Source organism: Canis lupus, chromosome 3 (genome assembly GCF_003254725.2).
Source record: "Canis lupus dingo isolate Sandy chromosome 3, ASM325472v2, whole genome shotgun sequence".
Lineage (NCBI taxonomy): Eukaryota > Metazoa > Chordata > Mammalia > Carnivora > Canidae > Canis > Canis lupus.
In genome coordinates, this window is record NC_064245.1 from 84785087 (window position 1) to 84809468 (window position 24382).

At 47.6% G+C, this 24382-nt stretch overlaps 1 protein-coding gene and 1 long non-coding RNA gene across 6 annotated transcripts in view; one reads left to right on the forward strand and one right to left on the reverse strand.

Annotated features, from left to right (window-relative positions):
• The window catches only part of SEL1L3 (SEL1L family member 3), a 100841-nt gene that overhangs the window by 50061 nt on the left and 26398 nt on the right, over nucleotides 1–24382 (forward strand). For all 5 annotated transcript variants that reach the window (XR_007409981.1, XM_049108723.1, XM_025437289.3 and 2 more), the window contains exons 10-16: nucleotides 1922–2133; nucleotides 3407–3586; nucleotides 12516–12635; nucleotides 14360–14500; nucleotides 18096–18158; nucleotides 21201–21377; nucleotides 23851–23978. Coding sequence is in view for 4 of the 5 variants with exons in the window: in XM_049108723.1 (XP_048964680.1) it covers nucleotides 1922–2133; nucleotides 3407–3586; nucleotides 12516–12635; nucleotides 14360–14500; nucleotides 18096–18158; nucleotides 21201–21377; nucleotides 23851–23978 (1021 nt within the window). In the remaining variant the exon portion in view is untranslated. The remainder of the gene's footprint in view (nucleotides 1–1921; nucleotides 2134–3406; nucleotides 3587–12515; nucleotides 12636–14359; nucleotides 14501–18095; nucleotides 18159–21200; nucleotides 21378–23850; nucleotides 23979–24382) is intronic.
• On the reverse strand, nucleotides 21800–23950 carry LOC112653300 (uncharacterized). Its single transcript, XR_003132062.3, has 3 exons — nucleotides 23820–23950; nucleotides 23424–23703; nucleotides 21800–22164 (listed from the first exon to the last, which is right to left on the reverse strand). It is a non-coding gene; the product is annotated as an uncharacterized LOC112653300 (long non-coding RNA).

Here is a 24382-nt window from a genome sequence, read left to right on the forward strand (position 1 = left end):
CAAGAAAGTTGAAGGTCAGAATTACAGGAGCTTTTTGGAAAGAAAATGCATATGTATCAACACAGATAGATGTGTATATGAATTATTGTCTGTGCAAAGAGAAAAGTCTGGAAGCAGACACACCAAGCTTTTAACAGTGTTTATCTTCGCTATTAAAGAAGGATTGGGAGAGAGGGCACTTGTGGTTTCATTTTATACAAATCTGCATTATTTGAAATTTTTTTAAAGCAGCTATTTCTTTAGGGATTAAAAAATACAGAAAGAGAAGCAAATTGCATTGTTTAGTCTGGTGATTTTTTTCAGCACCTGTTGCTTGGGATCGACAGAGTAAAAGCAGTTGCCTCTTGGAATCTAGAAGGCTGAGGTGAGGTGTTTTGGGAGCCAGGAGATGAGACTGCCTTCCGGGCAGGGCTGGGCTCCTTCTTCGCAGCTCGGCAAAGTGGAGGCACGTGTCCCCCACTCAGGGAACAGCCAGCACGCCTATGTGCCCAAAAGGACTGGCACCAGCTCATAACCAATAGCTTGGCTTTCACAATTTCATCCTTGGCTCCTACTGGTTTGGCTTTCACAATTTCATGCTTGGATCCCACTGGCCTCTGTTTTTAGCATGGACTTCTGCAAGAGAATTGCCCTTAAATAAATCTAATCTCAGACCTGCCCATTTCAGTTTTCCCACATTGGAAGCTCCCCTTAATGGGGGTACTGATGGAATGAGTCCTTTGTTGCCTCCTGAAAGTTGTTGGGAGCATTTCAGTTTGGGATAGAATGAGAAAAGACAAGAAAAATGTTGGACATGACAATTTTCAGGCAGATAAAATTTGTCTTAAATAAGATGCCCATGTCTCTTTAAAGATAAATAACATCTACAGAATTCTATATGGTCCTTTGTAACATATAATCTAATAGATTAGAAAACAAACATTTGTTGCCTAAATTAATGAACATGGGAGATGAATAGTGTAGAGAGACTTTGGAAGACAGTCACGCGTATGTAGTAAGACCATATAACCTGCTAGTTTGGGGCTTAAATGTTTATCAGATTTGTGAGACGGTTAGGTAAAAGGAAGTACCGTACAGCTTAAGGCAGTTGCATAGAGAAGGGCCCATCGATAATGGTGAGGCACTTATTAAGACATCCGGTAGCCCCTTAATTAGCAGGTAGGTGCAGCACAGTAAGTAAGACCCTGACTTACTTTCCTGACCCGCAAAGCTGAACTCAAAACCCGGCTCAGCCACTTACCAGGTTTTGTAACATTGGACGGGTTAGTTGACTTCTCCAGGCTTCAAACTCCTCATTGGAAAAATGAGGACACTAATAATAGTCCCTACCTCATCAAATTGTTCCGATTACATGACATAATTTGCATAAGACACCTAATCCAATATTAGGTGTTTTTTAAGCCCTCCATTAAAAGGTTGACTCATTCCTTTTACTGTATTTAGAAACCCTCAAGAAAAACTGGAGGCAAAAGATAAGAAAGCATCTCAAAATAAGGTTCTTTTGCTCGACTTTTTAGAGCGGCACCTAGGAACTATTTCTGAGATAAAATACATTCTTCTTCCCTGAGTCTTGGGGGGGAAAAAAGTCTCTCTGGAACTTTCGGTGGTCCTGATTTGGTGGTGAGTTACACCGAGTAAATTACTCTCTGGAGGTGCTTTCTCAGCTATATAAGGCACATCCTTTTCCCCAGGATACTAGGGCTGTCATTTAGTGCCAAAGAAAAAACTATTTGCAGAATGACACCGTGGCATCCCCAAAGGGCTTAATTTACCTTCCTGGAAGGTGGTATATTTCAAGGCGCTGCAGAAACAGCCATATTAATAACTCAGGTGGTTTAATTGGCTTTTCCCTCTTCTTTCTATAGCCACGTCTATCCCATGGTAATTAATCGTGTGTGCTGTGAATTGTGGTTATTTACAGTGCCAAGGAACCAAAATGAATCTGTATTAGAAATCGGCAGGAGGATATTTGAGAAAGCTGTAAAGAGACTCTCCACTGTTGATGGTCTTCACCAAATTAGCTCTGTCGTCCCCTTTCTGATGGATTCCAGCTGCTGTGGATACCATAAAGCATCCTACTACCTCGCAGTCTTTTATGAAACTGGATTAAATGTACCTCGGGATCAGCTGCAGGTAGAGTATTTCATGGGTTCCAGGAACATCAGTCACCTGCGTTATTTGCAGAGTAATGCTCTCATGCCCCAGGTGGGAACTAGACATGTTTGTGCTCCATGGAATCCTTTAAAAATCTTTACACTCAAGAAAAACGTCCTAGGGCTATTTTAAATACAGGATCTTCTATTTTCAGTGAGTGAAAAAAGGTGCCTCAATTCTGGACACAGGCTGGGGGTATGATTGGTATACTCTAAGTCAGAGTTTGGGCAGGGCTTACCGGAATCCAGAATAGGTGCCTCTAACCCAATTCTTAAAACTACTTAACTGCTCTGGCCCTAGGACCGTCATCTCTCATGACCATTTTGCTAAGTGAAGTCATTCGGACCTCTCTAAGCAAAGTATTGTCACAGCCAGACCTCTACCGTCAATAGAAAAGCCTATATCAGACTGTTTAAGTTGTGGTTTTGAGACCCAGTTAAGTATAGAACTTGCTGAACATTTGGAATCCCATTTTATAAGTGCTATGAGCAGTTCCTGACCACTTTTAGTTTTCAGATCTACACCGAGCATGAACACACCCTGGATTTGAAGAGACTCAGGTTGTTTAAACCTGCCCAGGTGGTTCCATGCCCCCTCCAAGGGACTTCTTTGTGTATGTCTCCGGCTTCTTGAAGTTCATCCCCAATCGCATGCTTTTCCGAGACCCCACGGCAATCCCCACAAAGGTGAAATAGTGAAGAGGATTCTAGCCCTGTCTCTGTCCCAAAGTGGCTGGTTGGCCATAGACACATGACTTCAAATCTCTCTCCTGTCTTTCCTCAAATATGAAATGAGGCTGTTGGACCAGCTGACCTCCAAAGACCCTTCCCAACACTAACATTCTGAGAGTGTAAGGTTAGGACATGGTCCCTATGCAGATCGTCTGCCATAGATGATGTAACTGAAGCAGACTGGGGATCCTTGGAACAGTTGGCGGATACACAAACAGATCCTATGAGAGAAGTCAGAAGACGACCTCTGTTTTCACCGAGTAATGGACAGAAGTCAAGGAGTCATGAGCTATTAGGCATTAAGAAGGACAGAGTGCTAGGATTTGTAATCCATTAGAGAGCTGCTGTGGCTTCTTTTCTAAAAAAAATTTTTAAAGGCACATTAACATGTTTCTGGAATGACAAGGTTCATATATAAGGGGTGGGGTCAAATGACTTTTCAATGTTAGGATTTTATGACCCTTTTCTACAGTCTTGTGAACAAGACTGTAAATTTGTGACTGTACATTTCTTCCTAACAGGGCATGTTGTATAGTTTGGTGGGAGGCCAGGGCAGTGAGAGGCTGTCTTCAATGAATCTTGGATACAAACACTACCAGGGTATTGACAACTACCCCCTGGACTGGGAGCTGTCCTATGCCTACTACAGCAATATTGCCACAAAGACGCCCCTTGACCAGCACACACTTCAGGGAGACCAGGTAAGATAAAGACGTGGGCAGAGATAGTTGTGGCTCTGTTTCCTGGGGCTTCCTGAACAATTTTATATAGTGTCTGCACCTGTGGTTGGCTCATTTTCAGGCTTTTAGAGGATGAGCATAATTGAATAGAGAGAAAAGCTATCTTGCACTCTCCAATTCATATTTCCTGACTGTCTTCTCAGGCTGAATGCAGGAACAATCCCACATCTATACATGAAAAGCCTTTCATGAACAGGAGGACTTGCATGGGAAGAGTAGATTTGGCCCTGGGCATATTTTGATTTTGCAAAAAAATGTGTATCAGAAATATAGACACCTTGTCTTTGTTCCAAGACCATGTGAGGGGTGGATCTGGAGGTGTTAGGGATTGGGTCAAATAGAGTGGTGAGAGTAAGCCAAGGGCTCCTATCAATGGGTGACAAGCAAGCAGAATTTGTGGTGTAAGGAAGCAAGCTCCACCCCTGGCTATGTTCCCAATGCTGGGCATCCCGAGAAGTATCCATCCACATCACAAGAGCCTTGTTAGCTCAGGGCTTCCAAGTGACTGACATGGGATGCTTGAAGACTGCCCCAGCCCAAATTAAGGACTGGATGAGGAATAATAACTCTAGCTTCTAATCTTGCAGGCTTCCAAATCCTATCAACTCATGAGGCGGAGAAATCAGTGGCTTATATCTGCCAAAAAAATACATAACATGTTACATTGAATCAACTGATGGTTTGTTTTGAGGACCATAATGAAAGGGTATATAAGTAGAAGTGATCATGCAGGAATTCAAGGAAAGCTGCCTCTAGATGAGGCAGGTCTGCATTTGGTGGGAGTAGACTACAGACTATGATGTGGTTGGCTTCTTGAAATGTCTTTGTCTGTATCCTCTTTATCCAGGAAGGATTTCAGAGATTTTGATGGTTGTAGCCTTTGAGGCGGAGAGGAAATGCAAGCAGTCTCTACCAGCAGTTGGCGATTTTTTTTTTCCTGTAAAGGGCCAGATAGTAAATATTTGAGGCTTTGCTCATACAGCCTCTGTTGTCACTACTCACCCCTGCCAGAGACAATATATAAGCAAACAAGGAACCTGGGTTTCTGTAGCCATAAATAGTATGTAAACTGCATGGCTGGATTTGGCCCTGGTGGAGGCCATAAGCTCTTGATTTTCCCTGCTTCTGCTCCCGTGAGCCCAGGGGATACCCCTGGCTAGGTCAAGATTGTAGAATCTTAGCCTGAGCAGCTAACTGGGAACCTGTCCACAGTCACTGGTGGTCCCCAGCGCTGCTTCTAGATTGCATTCAGAAAACCACTCACAGTGCAGAAAACTTGCACTTTGATGATAGAGTAGATGGTGTCTGGAAATGAAATCTGCAGTGGCGGCCATACGGTTTCAAAATAAATGACTCAGAGGTATATGCTGTCAGTGACCATTAAACATGAGTCAAACTATAAAATACCAAATGGCTATCTACAGAGATGTTCCAATTCCTTCCAAAAACAGTGATTTCTCCTGAATAAGCTTACGCAACCTCATCATTATTGTATGTATTCTCACAGCGTATATAAGCCGTGCACAAAATTTGACCTCAGTTCGACAGGAATTAATTTATGAATCGATAAAGTTGGTTTTTTTTTAAGAAAGGAATTATTCTGAAAAAAAAAATTCATAGAAAAAGCAAGCCACCAAGTCATGTTGCAGTTGTTGCACTCAGCCAGAATGTGTTAATACTGTCCTCTATGTATACATTATACTTTTAAGAATTCTAATTCAGCATAAATTAGCAATGGGAAATGGTACGTTGCTAACAAGCGCCTTTTCTTTTGAAGATTTGGCACATGAAATGTTGCGATTATGAAAAAAAAGGTTTAATTGGTCAGAACCAGGGAAGATGAATAGAAGAGATCCATCTTGCAGCTGAAAGTCGTATGATTAAGAATCACAGATAGGAATTATACAGTTAGAAGAGTTGTATCCTCGCTCATTTTTTTAAGAATGTGTAATTAATGGCTTCTTGAGAATTTAAGCAGGTGTCATACATTGATTTAAATGTCCTTTTGTTGAGAAATCTATTAATTCATCAGCAGCACGTAACCAATGAGGAGATGCGGAAAGCCAGACTTCTAATTAACAAGCCGAGGATCCGTCAGTAACTCCTTCCCGGATTCTCACTTCATTTTCTCTTTTATGTAACTCGTGGTTCACATCATTTCATCTTCTTTATGAGTAATCTCGCTTCATGTCACTTCTGTATGATTTAGTGGGACTCGGCCTCAGGTGAAAGAGAAAGGAGCTGGTGGGGGGGGTTATTTGTTTTTGTGGCTTGATCGCAAATGAGTTTCTTTCATTCTCTCTGCTCCTGGGAATGTGCTTTTCTTTTTCTTTTTCTTTTTTAAGATTTTTATTTATGTATTTGAGAGAGAGAGAGAGGGGGGAAGCAAGCACAAGCAGGGGGAGTGGGCAAGGGAGAAGCAGGCCCCCCTCTGAGCAGGGAGCCCGACTCGGGGCTCGATCCCAGGGCCCTGGGATCATAACCTGAGCTGGAAGCAGATGCTTAACCGACTGAGCCACCCAGGCGCCCTGGGAATGTGCTTTTCCACAAGGCTCGGTCCCGGCCTCCTCTCTCTGCACCTCCTAGAGGAGCAGGGTCTCATCCACACCCCTGGGGTCAACTGCCCTCCATATACTGATGACACTCAGACCTTCCTTTCCAGCTGAGATTTTCTCACGCGCCCCCATCTGCAATCATAACACGTGGTGAAGGCAACACACCACCTCCCCTCTCCGTCCCCGCCGAACTCCTCCATGGATGGCACCGCTGTCTGTGCCAGCAGCCCAGGAGCTGTCCCTCCCCATCCTCCCACAGGTACACTCATCCCACCATCCTTACCTGCCCACCCCTCTCTCCTCCCACCCCCATTCCTGCTGCCACAGGCGACATTCACCCCTTGTCATCTCTGCCCTGAGCTGCTGGACCACCTCCTGTTCTGCACTTAATTGTGCCCCCCCCCACACCTGTTGAAGCCCTAACCCCCAGCACCTCAGAATGAGACTCTCTTTGGAGATAAAGGCTTTAAGGAGCTAATTCAGTTGAATTGGGGTCATTAGATGGGCCCTGCTGTAATATGACTGGTGTCCTTATGAGAAGAGGGGATAGGACATGGATAAAACAGTGCAATAACCACATGAGGACTCAGTGGGAAGGTGGCCCCCTGCATGGTATGGAGAAAGGCCTTAGAAGAAACTAAACCTGCCAAAATTTGATCTTGAACTTCTGGCCTCTGGAACTTCAGGAAAATGAACGTCTGGTTTGCACCGCCCTACCTTGTTTTGTTGTGGCGGCCACAGCAAACTGATACGCTTCCTAACTGGTCTTTCTGTCACCAGTCTTGTCCCATCCATTCTCTTCTCACCGAGGCCAAAGTAGGCTGTCAACCATCAAGGTTCTCAACCGGTGGCACATCAAAGTCCCCTGGGGTTTAAAGAATACCTCTGCTTAGGTTCCACCCTGTAGTCTTGAAGCCACAGGCCGGGCGGCCTGGCCCTATGTGCATATGTGAATGTGTATACATTTGCCCTTGAACAACCTAAGAGTTAAGGGCACCGATCCCCCACACAATTAAAAGTCCACGTATAACTTTTGACTTCCCCAGACTTTCCTACTGATAGCCTGCCCTTGACCAGGAGCCTTACTGGTAACGTAAATAGTCAATTAACACATATTGTATGTTTTATGTGTTATAAACCGTGTTCTGACAATAAGGTCAGCTAGAGAGAAAATATGAATAAGAAAACCATGAAGAAAATATATTCATAGTACAGTATTAAAAAAAAATCTGCATGTAGGTGGGCCCATGTAGTTCAAACCTGTGTGTTCAAGTGTATTTAAAAAGCTCAGAGGGGCACCTGGGTGGCTCAGCGGTTGAGCATCTGCCTTTGGCTCAGGTCATGATCCCGGGATCCTGGGATCGAGTCCCGCATCGGGCTCCTGTGTCTCTGCCTCTCTCTGTGTGTCTCTCATGAATAAATACCTAAAATCTGAAGGAAGGAAGGAAGGAAGGAAGGAAGGAAGGAAGGAAGGAAGGAAGGAAGGAAGGAAAGAAGGAAGGAAGGAAGGAAAGAAAGAAAAGAAAAGAAAAGAAAAGAAAAGAAAAGAAAAGAAAAGAAAAGAAAAAGAAAGAAAAGGAAAAAGAAAGAAAAGAAAAAGAAAAAGAAAAAGCAAGAGCTCAGATGCTCATAATATGCAGCCAGAGTTGAGAGGAACTGACCCACGAGATCTAAGCTCGGCTGGTGGCTTGGCATGGGAGGCTTTCCTTGATCTGGTTTCTCTTTCTCCGAAGTCCGCTGTCCCTAATCCCTGCTCGATCTGTCCTGTCTGGTGACACGGTACTTTTGGCCACACTGTGCTGTTCACACCTCCTAGCCCCGTTCGGCCTCCCCCGCCTGGTATGCTTCTCCACACTTGCTCCCCCGTCTTGCCTGCTGACCCCTCCTCCGTGAACCCTGGGCTCAGACGTCACCTCCTCCTCCTCCAGATCTCCTGCTTGGGGGGGGGGGCCGCGGCACCCCGGTGTACAGCTGCCGATGGATGCCTTGAACAGGGTCCCAGCGCTGGCTTCCCCAGGGGACTGTAGGCTCTCCAACATGAGCTCCTGTCTGCTCACATCAGTGACCCCAATGCCCCGAATAGTGCCTGACACACAGTTGGCACCCAGTGTTTACCGATGGGATGATGGACGGGATAACCGTGCTGCATATCCAGTGACGAACACGAACTTGGTGCGCTGTCTTGTGGACTCCCTGGTGCTCTCTGATGCGACCAGCCTTCACTGTGGACGCACCAGAGCACGTGGCTTCAGGTCCTGCGCGTCTCACATTCAGCCTTTCTGAATCCCTCCCTTGAGAATCTTGGGAACTTATAGCTGATATTTCTTACTTAGATGAAATCCTTAAATGTTAAATTTTAACAAAGAAAACATGTGCTCCCCCCATTGGGAGCCAAGCATTCTAGCAGACATTAACCCCTCCAGAGGCAGGTTCCTGCTGGCGGTCCCATGGACCTTGCGGGGAAGTTACTGGAGGTGGGCAGTGTAGGTTCTAGAACGATCCCGCTCCTGAGTCCCCAGGGAGGGCGGGCTGAACCGCTGTGTTTCACAACTCCAGGGAACACAGGTGCTCCGGGAAATGCCAGCTCCCCAGTTGCAAAGTTTCCGTCTTCCTTCTCTGTCTCTCCATCTCTGTGTCTCTCTCCTCCTACTTCTCTCTCACCTGTTCGCTTTGCTCTCTTTGTGTCTTTTCTTTCTCTCTCACCCTCCCTCCCTGTGCCCCCCACTTCCCCGGCCCTCCCCAACCCCCCCTCCCCTCTGCCCTGCCTGGTGCCTGGCACCGTCGTCGATGGCAGGTGGCGGATGTGCTGTGAACGCTGCCCTTGTAGCCTGTGGGCTGAGCAGAGGGAAAGGTGGTGAAGCAGGTGAAGCGTCAGGGTCTGGGACAGTGTGGCGTCTCCTCTGACCCTGGATGTGGGGGCCTGAGGACTGCACAGTCTCCAGACATTGGAGCTCCTCTGACCTGGTCAGCAGCAGGTTTCAGCCGTGCAGTACTGTTCACTCTAGAGACCTTGCTTTGTAACACAGCAACAGAAAGAAGCCCCCAGAAGCCACAAAAATGCCAGCACTGGTCAGTTTGGGCCCTCTGGGTCCCCGCCCAGCATCTACCCAGCTCTGGCTCCCACCTGTCTCCACGGTTGCTTCTCCATGGCCACAGCTTCTTCCTGGCTTGGTGGCATTTCTGTCTAAAGCATCATTCTCTGGTCACAAAATATTGTTTGAATGAATGACCAACCAAGTGTTGCTCACTTGGTTCCTTCTTCAGATGTCTCTGTAGGCGGTTGGCTTTCACTCTAGGCCCCAGCCAGGTGGCTGTGACATGGTGCTGGTTGCCGCCACATGGACCCCAATACTACGCGGAGGCCCCCAGCTGCCTGGCTGTGGCAGATAGTTGAGGTGTGGCTGCAGGGCCAGATTTGCCGGGGTTCAGGTCCCAGGTCTGCGGTTCCCTGGGCATGAAATCTTGGGTAATTTTGCCCACCTCTGTCCCTGTACAGCTTTTCATCACGTGGTGCCATGATGGAGTGCACCTCACGTGGTGGTTGTAGCTTGAATACGTTAATCCACACAACATGTGCCTGTTGAACTCTCAAAAACGTTTCTGGCCCAGCAAGTCCCTCCTCAAATTCTGTCTCTCCCCTTCTAAAGTTAAAGCTCTCTTAGACAGGCCATCCCCACAACAGAAGGCTGCGAGCTGCACAAAACCCAAAACCAATAGGAGGGCGAATGTTCTACACTGCTGTCAGACTTTTACGGGTTGGGGCGACCTAAGGCCCTAACAAATGATGAGTTCCCTCACCGAGAGCTTCCCATTGGCCACACCCTCAGCCAAGCTCTTTTAGAAACAATCTCATTAAATCCTCATGCAACCCTATGAGGTCAGCTCCCGTTTTACAGAGGAGGTAACTGAGGCTCAGAGAGGCTAAAGAACTGCCCAAGGTCACACAGCAAATGAGTCATGGGGCCTCGGTTTGAACCTAGGCCTTTCTAACTCTTCATATTATAAAAAATAATAGCCGATAGGTTGAGTGCTATCGATACAGCAAGTACCATGCTAAGCTCCACGTTATGGATGCAGAGACTAAATCTTCGATCAATAAAGTTAGTGCCTGAGGCCCACAGGCAGTTAGTGGTGAGTGAGGGTTCCCTTGGCCTGCTGTGAAAGGTTGTGCCCTTAATGGCTCCATCTTGCTGCAAAGCTTGACGGCACTGCCCAGGGGAGCAGGAAGGACTAGGCCAGGGGACAGTGATCCAAAGGATAAAAGTGTCCCTTCTTCAGCCCGAGGCACAGCCGCTCAGGTCCCCCAGAAACATGGCCTTTGCTAAGACCCTCCTCATGACCCAGTTTGGGTTCACTGTGTCTCAGGGAAGACCAGGGAACAGTCTACCATTTGCTTCCTCTCAGATGCATGAGGCCTTCCCTCCTGGGTGGTGAGGACCACGGGCCCCACAGCCAGCCAGCCTGAGTTTGCCTCTTAAGGTTTGTTTGTTTTGTTTTGTTTTGTTTTTGTTTTTGCCTCTTAAGTTTGAAGAACTAAACATATGATCTTGGATACGTTACTTAACTTCTGAGCCTCAGTTTCTCTACATGGGTGAAATGGGGGATATTGACAGTGATACTCCTAAGGTTGCAAAGATTCGGTGAGTCAGTCTCGGGCAAAGCAATTAAAACAGTGATATATCATCAGTGATGTATCATCACTGCCCGAGAATGGCAGAAACACCTAAATCCCTGCGGGGTAGGAAGTCCCAGGACAAAGTTAAAGAGGAAGGCACAAAATAAGGAGAAGAAAAACAACCAAAAATCAAAATACTCAAATTCTCCAGTTGAACAAAAAAATTCTAGCTGAGAACAGCTCACGCTGTAGCCCAATTCCAGGCTCACACAGTAGAGCATCCCCTGGACTTTGAGCTGAAACACCAGCTCATTTGGCCTCACACTTGTCAAGAGTCAAGGAGACTGAGCGGGTTCTAGGGTCTTCTCGCTGGAGGGTGATGCTCTGCGGACCCGTCTTTGGAGTTAAGCCAGCCTGGCTTCGGGGTCTGCTCTGCAAGGTGACCGTGAGCTGATGGTTTCACCTTTTGAGCCTTGCTTCTTTGCCTATAAATTGAGGACACTGATGTTTGGATCGCAGCCCTCTGGTGAAGATGCAGTGAGAGAAAAATTTTAAACACCCGGTACAGAAATGGTTTCAATGAAAGGTAGTGGGTGTCATTATTCTGATTGTTGCTATTGGCTTGGGGGCCTCCCCAGGTTAAACCCTGAGCAGGACGTGATGCCTGCTGGGTTCTGAGCCCCAGCACAGTCCCCACTTCTCAGTCCCCCAGAATGGCCCTGGAAGGGACCCATGGCTCCACATGACCACAGCAGTCTCTGGAATGGGGCTGCAGACTCGAGTTGTGAATACAAGGACTTTTCTTAATTAACAAAGAGGGTCAGAAGGGAAATCAGGCCTGGCTCCTTGTTTTCTGAGGCTTCTTTCCCAAACTCATGTAGATCCAATTTTTTCACCATCTGCCCATGGCATGCGCCGGGCCTGGGAAGCCCTTTCCAGCGCCCCTCATGGCATTGTTAAATAGAGTTCATTATGTGTAAGGGGAGCCTGTGAAACAACAGAACTGGTCTCTGGATAAACAGCCCAAATTTACACATCAAAATGAGTCTGATTTTCTTCAGAGGAGTTGGATACCTCGGAGGCCGTGCACAAATTCAAAACATTTTGTGAACTCTCCCTTTGGGTTCATCCTTAGAGCCTCTAGCACATTCTCGCATCCTCAGAGTGAACATGCCCTCTTTTTTTTTTTTTTTTCAAGGTAGATTTAATTTTTGGAAATAGCCAAAAGATATTTGAAGCTGAGCCCGCTAAATAAAAAAGGTTAGTCATGCAGGATAATAACACTTTGGGATATAAAAAAAAAAAAACACACACACACAAGGTTATACTTAGAAAATATTGATTTACCTTTTTTGATACTGTGTGTAATCTGGCTCTGAAATCAGCGGCGTGAAAGTGGTCTTCTGAACAAGCCTGAGCAGCAGAAGTGGAAGTGAAATAAATTCTGCCCTCCCAAGGAAAACGCTCTGATAGGAACAAAAATGCCCACTTAGATATATGAGATGCGATACATTCATTTAAAAACAATTTGATCTTATGGCATCGTGAGCACACCTCTTGTTTCAATTATTCATATCGTTTTTACTTGAGCAATTGCTAGTTTCAGAATAACGTCCTGGCTTTGCGTGCCCAAATCATTTGGATATTTCCCTTCTCCCCCTCCGCCCCTTTCTTTCCATTTTCCCTCCCTCCTCATCTCCCTTCCTGCCCTCCTTTTCAGGCATATGTTGAAACAATTAGACTGAAGGATGATGAAACGCTCAAGGTACAGACCAAAGAGGACGGAGATGTCTTTATGTGGTTGAAGCATGAAGCTACCCGAGGCAATGCAGCCGCTCAGGTAAAAATGTGGCCCACTGTTTTGGCAATCCTATCAGTTATAATAGCTCACGTTATGCCACGGTAACGAGATACCCCAAACCTCACTGGCTTAAAACAATGTGGGTCAGTGTCTTGCACCTGCTACCGGTCTGATGGGATTAGCATGCGCTGTGTCCTCTCCGGCCCCTACGAACCAAGTTACTAGGGGCTTCACTGCAAAACAGCCTCCCACAGCTGTGGTTGCTTAGAAGTGGCACAAGCCACCTCTCCCATTTCAGTGGCCAACGCAAGTCACTTGCGCTCTCTTGACTTCACGTGGGCCAGAAGTGTAGCCCTACCCTGCACCCAGAAGGAGAGAGAGCAGCAACCTTTGTGATCTGGCCTCAAGACTACCAATGGATATTTTAGGGCATTGGATAGAAATAAAAAGAAGCATCTTGGGGGGCAGGAGATATTAGATGGGTGGCAAGAAGAAGGCCATGAATTTGGCTAGGAGAATAACAGAAATCAGGTGCAGCGTTTTACACCAAAGCACCAAGCTTGGCTCTTGAACATGTCTTGTTCTTTGGATGGACTTTTCTGAGGTATGAGAAAGGGCAGAAAGCTAGGAGAATGTTCTCTATCTGACTTCTTGCCTTGGTTTCACTATGAAGAGAAACCCGTGACAGGAGCCAGCTTAGGCTGATGGCACCCGGAGGGAGAAGACCTCCTTCCCAAAGAATGGCCTTCACCTTTGCTCCTAGTGGGCACATGGTGTGGGGAAGGGCCTCTGAATCTGCTAAGCAGGTGGAAGTCCAGAGATGGGAAAAAGAAAGAAAACAGAAAAAACAAATGCATTGACAAGCAAGCATTTCAGAGACCCTTTAGTAATAGGCCTCCCGCCCATCTGTGGAAGTCTTCCTAGACTTTCAGGAGATACTTTGCTGGAGGTTATTTATAAGTATTTGGGGCAGGGGGGTGAGTAGGAAGAAAAGGAGATGAGAGAAGAAGCAGAAAGGAGGAAAGACCATAAGGGGCCAGAATGGGGCCAGAATGTTAACAAACATTCCTCTGGTTCCCTCCTTGGGCATCCCAAGCCTCCCATCTTTCTAGTGCAGGAAGGAATTCCAATGCCTAGTTCTGGAAAGGCCCAACGCCAGAGTCATTTCCTGGGTGCTCCAGAGCTAGTATGCACTTCCCTTCCTCCATTCAGCAAATCCCTGTTGGGTAACTTCTGTGGGCTTCTACTGAGCTTTGCTGAGTGGGGACTGAGGGGAGAAAGGCAGACAAATCACAACTTGAGGTTCCGATCCCTGGAGAGCTCCCCATCTTGAGTGTCATAGTGGGGTGAGCCATGTGGACAAATGCTGGGGTGGGAGGATATGAGTGCCCTTCTGATTCGGATGTGCACAGGCCTTCGTGCCACTCACTAGGCTAAGGGGATGGCATGTACCTCCCAAAAGAGAGGAGACAGTCATTTTGACCAAGTTCCATCCAGCTGTCCCCCTGGGTGCGTGTGGTAGACTGATTCACATGCATGTGCATAATGCATTGTTTCCAGCTGGTTGCTAAGGCCTTGCCTTGTATTTACACAAGATCGCCTTTCAGGGCTCCAGCCCCCAGATGGACGATAATGTGTGTCTACCTAATTCCTGGTTCTCAGTATGAAAACTTTTTGAACTAGGTTTGTCCTTCCACCTTTTAAAGCCTTGTGTTAAGCATTCCACAGGAGAGTCATTATTCTAAATTGCTACTGTCTTGAAGCAACGACTGGCCCAGATGCTGTTCTGGGGCCAGCAAGGTGTGGCCAAGAATCCTGAAGCGGCAATCGAGTGGTATGCCAAGGGTGCCCTGGAGACTGAGGACCCCGCATTAATATATGACTATGCCATTGTGTTATTCAAGGTAAGAGTCCCTCAACTTGGGCTGAAATCATGCGATTCTTATCAGACTTCCCAAGCAGTTTCCTGTAGGCGTGCAGGCAAACAAGGAGTCTGTAGCTGGAGAAACTTAGTATCTGCTTCTGTCACTCTTGATGGAAAGAGATATTTGCTGAAAAGGGAGAATCAGAAACAGTCCCTTGGTCGAATTTTTAATCATTAGTCGTTGGTTTGGCTCCTGGATTCTCTTTGCTTTTGCAAGAACTCTAGCACTCCAGGAGGCACCCATACTTCATGGATTGGAAAACAGCCACCGGCCCCCAGAGGTACTGCGAGTTCAGCACCAGGCAGGGTTGTCATTGAATTTCAGCCTAACCCAAGTGCGTGTTTGGCCTGGCTCCTGCCAGTCTGGTTGGTCAAAACAAAGATCTTGTTTTAAGGCAACAGGGGAATGGGGGGTGGGTTGAAGGAGCGTTAGCCCAGGAGACAGAATGGAGTTCAAGTCTCTCCTCTGCAGTCATCAGCTAGGTGTCCTTGGAGTTATTTGATCTCGTGGGACAATGGTAAGGACCACGGATTGAATTAGATAATATAACGAATGGGCTTCAAGAAATGTAAAATGTAAAATATGAAATCCTCGTGGTTTGCACTGATTGATTGAACACTTACTACCTGATTTACATGTGTTCATGCATTTAACCCTCACAACCATCTTGCAAGATAGGCACGGGGTACGTTATGATTGCTGTTTATATATGTGGTAAAGAGGCAAATTTTTTTTTTTAACTTGCCCAAGGTCACACAGTTGGTGCATTTTAGAGATCTGGGACTGGGATCCAGGCAGTCTGGCTTCAGAATCTGTGTTCTTCACCCCCAAACACAGACATCAACTCACCAGCCTTAGGGAAAAAAAAAATCTGCTGGTTCTGGTAAGGAAGCCCTTGGGCCCCGTGTCATGCCCAAAGAAAACAGCTGCCCTCAGAGAGCAAGTGTCTTCAAACAAGGACATGGAGTCATGTGCCAGGTCCATCTTCAGAACCACCGCCGTGGCCACTCACTGATTAACAGCCACGACTCTGCTACATTACTAATCCTCTAAGGCCTTCAAACCTATTGGTTCATATGGTTTCCAAATTTAGGGTCTGGACTTTTCCTTTTTCAGTTGTCAAGTCAACTTAGAAATGGTTTGACTCCTTGCCATATGCTGATGAAGCCATGTGTTTATTCAATAAACACCCATTCGGGGCTGACAAAATGCCAGACTCTGCGCTGGATGGAGGGACAGATGGATGAGTGCTCCATGTCTTTGACCTCAAGGGGCTCATGCCCCTTGATGGGGAGAGGGCAGGCACACAGAGGCATCTGGCCGCTGGAGTTGGGGCTGGCCACTGTCAAAGTGCAGAGAAGATAACAGCGTGAATCAGACATTACCTCTGACCACCAAGAGCTCACCATCTAGAGGGAGAGGCAAATTCATGAATAAATGACTCTGGAGGTTTTCCCAACCTTAATGATTTTGGGTTTTCCTGCATTCCAACTAAAACTCCCTGAGTGGGGATGAAGGAAGCCCCTTTTCAGTATTTCAGTAATGGGAGGATTTCACCTCTGGCCAGAAGGTCACTTTAAGTGTATTCCATCTGAAATAACCCCATGCAGAGCATGAGCTTCCCAAATGTGAAGAGCAGTAAAATGCCTCGGAGCTCTGGGTGGGCATTTGCCATCTTGTTCTTGTCTAAGACAATCCAGGCCATCTTGTTTTGCATCCTCATGAGGATAGAGCTTTGACTTTTACTGTAGCAGCTTTTTTCCATGAATTCACCCGGTGGATATTATTGAGCACTTACTACAGACCAAGACTTCACATTTTTCTCACTTAACAGCTTCCAATACTACTCAGATTTGTGCATGGTGCAGAGTCTTTGTGCAAGAAATTATCCCACTTAGGTATAAATAACAAATATTCTGGAAAATGCTTGATGCCTAGAAACGAGAGTATCTGAATTCTAGTCACAGATCTAACTGTGAGGCTTTGGGTAACTCATCCGGTCTGGGCCCACTGTATTCCTTCAGAGCAAAGAAGTTGGAAAAGATAAACCTTGAGTTCAACCAGGTTCTAACATCCGTCGTCCTAATCTTTCTGACACTTTTCCAGACCTCCAAAAAGGCTGTCTCACTGCCAGTTATTCCAAGAAGGCTTCATGTCCTTTTTTCTTTCCTCTTCCTCTCTATTAAATGAAGTAATGGTGCATTTCTGAAAAACGCTTTCATCTTCAACTTCGCTTCAGCTCATCGGTTTCTTTAAATGGGTAACTTCGAGTAGAAACTTGGTGTATATAATTTAACTTTTAGTTGGAGTCACAATTTTATTTTGGGGCCTGAAAAATCCAGAGGCAAACGTACCCTGCACGTTTTGTGCATCCCATGAGGAGGTCATGAATCATTATACGTTCTCAGCACGGGATGGGAATGTACAGGAAGCAGAGCGTGGTAGTCACAAGCTTGGACTGTGGGGCCTGCCTGCCTGGGTTCAAATCCTGCCTTTGTGTCTCACTCAGTGTGGGACTCTGGGCATGCAGGGGCTCAGGTGGGAATGCCAGCTGCACCCCCGGGGCTTGTGGCGAGGACTACATATGGCAGCACGGTGCCGGGCGCACGGTCATTAACACAGGGATGTTTGCTAAGACCATCCGGTTGCAATGAATATAGCAAAGCCCCCCACGTGGTATCACCTGTAGCCCATCAACCACTGTGTCTGAGGCCAGGAAGGCTCCACAGGGCACATGCAGTGTACGTGTCGATCACAGGTGCTGGGTGAGTTTGGTAGCGGCGATGGTTTCCATCTGGCTCCCCTTGCCCACCAGCTTCCTTGTCAATCCTATGGTGAGATGACCTTGAGGACCCCTCCCGCCCCACCCTCAGACCCACCACTTCCCCACACGGTCCTGCAGACAACTCACTGTGGTCCCACAAAGTTCCTCTCTTGTAGCTAGAGCCCCAATGTGGTGCTCAGACCGCTTCTTCTGGAAAACCTTGATCTTGCAGGAGGAACCTTGTCGGTTTCTGTCAGCATCTGAGGTGACGGATTCCAAGGGGTCCTATCTCCCTCACAGCTGGCTCTTGAGCTGGTCCACCCTGGGCACTCCTGAGAGGACCCAGGAAGGCTGCAAAGGACAACGCAATAACTTCTGACTGTCCATGGCAGATCGAGTGCTTTATCTGGCTCCCAATTGAGGCCATCTGCAGAAAGTCGCCTCCAAGATGACCAAACTCATTTAATTGTCCTTCAGGGCTTCTCCCAATAGTATCTGTGGGTTAACGGGAATGCGATTCACCCCATGACGATGGGGGGTTTGTGTGGATGTAAGCTGGCAAGGTGAGGTCTGCGGTCTCTGGGCCACACGTACAAGCAAAATAATGGTGGTGGTGATGATGGTGATGATGATGGTAGAGCGGCTCTGCCTACAGAAATCTTGAAAATAGGCTTTTTAAGTAAGAAGGCTGGAGTTTTCATTTTTCTTTCCAGTATTTTATATGGAGCCAAGTTGATACACGTGCGTGGTGTTTTCGAGGGCACCCTGGATTTATTTTCTTCATACTCATTGCTGTTTACCATTGTTTAGGGTCAAGGAGTGAAAAAGAACAGACGGCTTGCCTTAGAGCTGATGAAGAAAGCCGCTTCCAAGGTAACACTTCTGCGTATTGTCAGAGGGAAACATTTGCACCCCACACGCCCACGGGCTCCCAAGTCTGCAGGCGGAAATGGCCAGCCTTCAGCCTTTGGCCCGGCCCATAGAAAAGAGCAGGGAGGGAGGGTCGCTGGCACAGCCGTGATTAGTCACTTTGGGGCTCCAACACCACGGTGACCTGCCACAATGGGGACGGCAACGCTCAAAAGCCGAATTCACCTTCCAGTCAATAGAATTCAGGCCCAGTTTGTTTGAAAGCTAAAATTATAATCATGGGGCTGCCCTGATAATAAGCAGGGTGGGGGGGACCGGGTTCCTAGGAATTGTGTAGAAATGCCATTGAATTAGGGAAACCAGAGGCTAATTCTTTGGAAGGTTAACCCTGTCGTGTCCAATGCCCCGTTGACTTCCCGTGTGCCTTAGTCTTGGGGATGTTTATCAAGCTGGTGGCCAGGTTTAAAACCTGCTCTGTCTTTGTCACTATTTATTCTTCAATGTTATCGTCAGGTCAGCTGGTTTCACTACAGCACCCCAGAAGGGAGGTTAGATATCACTTGTGAGGGGACCCACGCACATACAGGGCATGCACGCTCCCAGGTGCGTGCGCGCAGATTTGCAAATAAATAAATTTCGCAGAACCCGCTAGAATTCTAACAGCCTTGACAGAGTCCTTTATAGCCCTTTTGGCACTTGAAAGTGCTTTCCTCCCCAAGGCTGCTAATATTTGCCTGATCAACAAAGATTCCTGATATATCCATGCTCATTTTTTTTTCCCCTCCTTCTCCCTTGAGAAGTTCAGAGTCCTCTTTTTTTGTGTGTAGAACAGGAGATTGGGGCAAGGAACAAGAGAGCCAAGAGGATTTTTCTCCACCTTTGTGGTGTCAAGAGGGCACATGACCCATGAGAAGGGAGCCCACGAAGGACACATCACCTCATGCCCACACCCCTCCAAGCACACACACACACAAATTAAAAGGCCAAAGTGGAGAAGCAGTTCGATGGGGCTCAGAGAGGGCCTTCCTTCCAAAGCATCCTAAACAGGGCAGGTGTGAAATTGGCATCTCTTTAGCCATCGGAGTGGTGGGCTGATGTCTAATGTGCTTTGTTTTGAAGGGATTTTTAGCTAAGTTTAGGTTGAGTATAGGGAAATGGAGCTTTATGGCCTGGGGTCATCACCTCCTTCAAAGTGCGATGTGATTCTCCCTCATTCACTGGACAAGGAATTTTTAAGTCCCCACTCTTTGTCAGGCACCGTGGTGAAGGTCCAGTGTAGTTTGGTTTGGGGGAACTAGTGAGAAGTCCCATGGGGAGCAAATCTGGTGATTGAGCCGTCAATGTGCAGAACAGAGGATGAGCGGTAAGCCGGAAGACGGGAGTTCTTGTGGGGCTCCAAATGCAATTCCTCAAGGAGCTCTGCAGATGTTTTGAGAGGTGACAGGTGCATTTGAATAAGCCTGTGGCCTCTGGCTTTGCAGCAAAAGTCACTGTGATGTGCACATTGCATAGGCTTGTTCCAAAGCTGGTTCTTACTATTTTGTAGTATGCTCTGATCTAGGCCAATATTGAAAGGCATTCTGGAAGACTCCCTAGGAGACCATCTTGCACCTAGTACAGTGTGAGGCTCGGGAAGGTTCCTTCTATGACCAGATAGATCCACGGCACTGACACCCTTCCAGACGTCAGCCGTCTTGGGGGTCAGCTATCCTGGGGGCCTGCATTTCTAAACCCTATTCTCCGTCCCCAGGGTATAGGATTTGGATTCCATTTTGTGTAGCACCAGCCTTCAAAGGGTGGCCTTGGGTCATTCATCAAGTATTTATTGAGTGTCTACTCTGTGGCAAGTTCTAATATAGGTACTTGGGAAACAGAAGAAAGATTCCCGCCCTCATGGAACTTCCATATTAATGGGATTTGTTAGTTTCTTTCCCCTGGTCTTCCTGGCTCCCGGAGCCCAACAGAAACCCTAGGAAGTGTAGCTTTTTAGGCTCTACCGCAGACTGAAAAGGCTCAGACGGGGATCTTGGCATCTGTTCTGAAGGGACACCCGTCCTTTGCTTGTGAAGGTGGTGAAAGAGATTCAGTTCTATACTTAGACTCTGACTTGACAAGTCTTACACATGCAAGGCATGGTGTGACCCTCGGATCCTTGTCCCCCTGCTTCTTCATGGCTTGGTGGGTCTGGCAGGAAGGGGGGAATGAGAACCGTGTACACCCAGGCCCAGGTTTGCACACAGGTGTCTCACTGCTGGGCTGGAGGCTCCCCCGGGAGCACTCACACCCCTGCAGGGCTTCTGAGGCCTGGACAACCAGGCTGCAGGCTGCCCTGTGGAAGCAGGTGGGAGCACCCGGGGAAGGCAGACGAGAGCATCTGAAAGCACGAAATCGGCAAGCACGGGGAGGCTCCAGACTAGATTCGCATGAAGCGCTTCCTCAAGTCCATCCCCAGGTGTAGACATAGTTTTAAAAGCCTCCTCCCATCGCCACTACCCTCCCCCCCACAACCTCCACTCTACCTGTCAGGACTAGGACTCTCTGTGGCCTCAAAGCACCTGTGCTTTGCAAGTAGGCTGTTGCAGCTTCTTCCCTCGGAGGACCTGTTGGTGCTCAGGGCAGAGTAATCAACAGACGGGCAGGCAGGTAACCTAGAAAGTGTCCCAGCCCAGGGATGGTGTCAGGCCTCCTCTCGCAGGTGAGCGCTGGGGAGTTTCAAGGTCACTGTCAATACTGCAGAGCAGTAAGAGGCCTCTTTGTAGACAAGGGCATTGTCAAAGAGCCTCAGGAGCTGAGCCGTGACTGGGGGGCAGCATCAGGAATCCCAGCAGCAGCCAGATGGAAGCCACCCAGGAAGGCTCTGAGGCGGGCTCGTGGCTTCTAACATTTAGCTCTTCCTCAATGCCATCTGTGCCCCAAAAAGAGACAGGAGAGGTTTTGCTCAGACTCGGGCAAAGTGTTTTCACAACAATCAATTCTCTTTAGGTCTCAGTAAAAACAAAAAAAAAAAAAGTGATTTCTTTTTGTTGTTGTTGTTCTGAAATCCAGGGATTGCATCAGGCAGTCAATGGCTTGGGATGGTATTACCACAAATTCAAGAAAAATTATGCCAAAGCAGCCAAGTACTGGTTAAAAGCAGAAGAGATGGGGAACCCGGATGCATCGTACAACCTTGGAGTCCTGTATTTGGATGGCATTTTCCCAGGAGTTCCTGAAAGGAATCAAGTAAGACTTGAGACCAGCTGTGTGGCTGGCCACCAGCTCAGCTACGTGTGTCTGGCCTGCCTGAGGCCCCGGGGGTGGCACCAGGCCTGTGGGTGGTGCAGACGCCTCCCAAGACACAGCCCCTGTCCTCACTCAGGTCCTGGGCCCAGTTAGGCAGATAGGATAGCAAACAGCAAAGGACGGTCTCGAGCCAAGTGTCAAGTGTGAGCTAATTGCTGTGACCCAGACAGTTCTCGACAGAGGAAACCGGACAGGCTGCACGAAGGAGGGAGTCCTCAGTTAGGGAGGGAGGGGGAGACGATACGAGGTAAGAATGCATGACAGGCAGGCAATGTAGGCATCGATCTTACAAGAAGCAAAGAGAGCTGGGTCCAGATAGGGTTGCCTGATATTAGACCAGATTTTTTTTTTTAAGATTTTATTTATTTATTCATGAGGGACACACAGAGAGAGGCAGAGACACAGGCAGGGGGAGAAGCAGACTCCCTGTGGGGAGCCCGATGTGGGATTTGATCCCGGGACCCTGGGATCACAGCTGAGCCAAAGGCAGATGCTCAACCCCTGAGCCACCCAGGTGCCCTGAGACCAGATTTAATAATAGTGAAAAGAGTGGCAATCTTCAGTGTCTGCTAAGCACTTCCTCTGTGACAGACACTCAGAAATACTTGACATGCATCCCACGTCGTTCTGTCTTCTGGAATAGCTACTATGATTGTATCCATTTTACGGAGTGACCAGTCAAGGCTTACTCAGAGCCATATGCTTAGTGGAGGCAGGACCGGGATCCCTGCGCACAATGGGAGCCTCTGATTATTAATAATACTATTGATGATGGTAATTATAATTTCTGCATCATTACAGTCAACAAATTTCATTGAATGCCCACCCTGTGCCGGGCACTTCTCCAGGCACCAGGGACACAGCAACAGACAAAAACAGCCCCTGCTCTTGGGAAGCTTATATTCCAGAGGGGAGCAAAGACAATAAACAAACACCAGGGCGGGTGGAGATACGTGTCATGGGGAAATAAAGATCAGAGAAGATCTCTTTGATGATGTGATGTAGTACAGAATCCTAAAGGAGACTTCCATCTGTCTGGGAGAAGAATATTCCAGAAAAAGGGAACTTTGAGGGCAAATCCCTAGAGGAAAGCAGGCTTGGCATGCTCCAGGAACAATAGGGAAGCTGGCGTAGGGGGAGCGAGAAGCGGGGAAGGGGCGTAGGTGGGAGGGCAGGTTGGGCGGGCAGGTGCGCAGGTCATTGTGAGGTCGCGGCTGCTCCAAGGAAGATGGGAAACCGCTGGGCAGCTCTGGACGGGGCAGTGCTGTGTTTTAAAAGCCTCCCCCTGGATCCTAGCAGAGACTAGGATTAAAGAAGACCAGAGGGGAGCAGGGGGTTAATGTACTGAATCCAAGCGAGAAAGGATGGGCCACCCCAGGAGGGGACAGAGATGTGGCTGGGTGACGCATGTCCTTTGAAGGTCAAGGTGACAGGGCTTGCTACCGGATTGGATGTGAGGTGTGACGGGGAGAGGAGTCAGGGTGACTCCAAAGTGTGTGGCATGTGTCGAGGTGGAAGATGCAGGGGGCGAGACGGAGGCAGCGGCAGGTCTCCGGGGGTAGGCCGCTGGAAGATGATTGCTGTGTAGCCCCGCCAAGCCTCCAGAAGGCATCTCCCCTGGTCCTTGACACCACAGCCCTCGTGCTGGGTACCATCAGAAGCCCCACTTTTCACTTGGAGAAATTTCTCAGTTGGAGAGATTACCAATGGCCAAGGTCACCCTGTGCTGCTAAGGAGCGGAGCGGGATTTAGACCCAGGCCTGTCTGACTCCAAAGCCCTGGCTTAAGAACGACTGCTAAGTGCCTCCCGAAAAAATAACAGTAAACCAGCAGAACATTCACCCTTCCGAATGTTTGTCTTATTTTTTCCCTCTGCCTCTCTCTGACTGCAGGAGAGGCTGTATATTTTCATGCGTTGCTAATGTCTGCTAACCCACCCACGTATACGCCAGTGTGGATTTTTTATTGTCATATTCTAATTCTCACCTTCCTACGGGAAATGCAGTTTTTGCACACGAGTTTGAAGAAAGGTATTAAGCAAGGTGAGGAGAGCCGGTGCCTGAATGTTCACCTGGTGTGACTTCTGCAAAACTCTGAAGCGTAGCTGTGTAGCTTGCAGGGGTTATGCGAGTCCCAGCGACGTGTTGTCCTATTTATTTAGTGGGTAACCTTCACCGAATAGCTTCCCATCAAGGTTATGACATCCGGGGGCCAGCTTCTGTGATTGGCTGTCTTCCCGGAGCTTGACTCAGTTTTCCTAAAGATCCTAAGAAGTTGTAAGCCAGTGAAAATACCAGGCGTTAAGTGTCCACCCCCACCCTCCTCACCCTGGCCCCCCAGCTTGGCTCTGGTGAAACCAGCCCAGCCAGGAGGACTCCTCACCAATGAGATGACTTTGTTGATCTCTCTACAGACTTTGGCCGGTGAATATTTCCATAAGGCTGCACAGGGCGGACACATCGAAGGAACTTTGTGGTGTTCTCTCTATTACATCACAGGAAACCTGGAGACTTTCCCTAGAGACCCCGAGAAGGCTGTTGTGTAAGAATCTGTCAGATGTTGTGTGCAAAGGAAAAGCCATGTCCTTTATTCACTGAAAATGGAGTTCCCTTTCTTTGTTTTGCAATGTTTGATTTAATCCGTATTTTTTAGCGATTATGCATGCATGGGGTTTAAAGAGCCACAGACTTTGACAAAGGCGAAAATAAGGAAATTTTAACCGAAACAAAAAATAATAATGTGACATGGAAAAATCAGGAAATCTGCAACCCCACCCAGAACTGCTCCCTGCTCTCAAGAATAAGTCATTTTCAGTCTTTTCGTTATTTCTTTACTGTTTGGCTCTAACTTTCAATGACACGTTTATATAGCACTAATTCTTGTTATTTTCATTATAGGCTTTGTCTGTTGTTAATCCATTGTAAAAGGTTTAGTTCCCTCTCCTG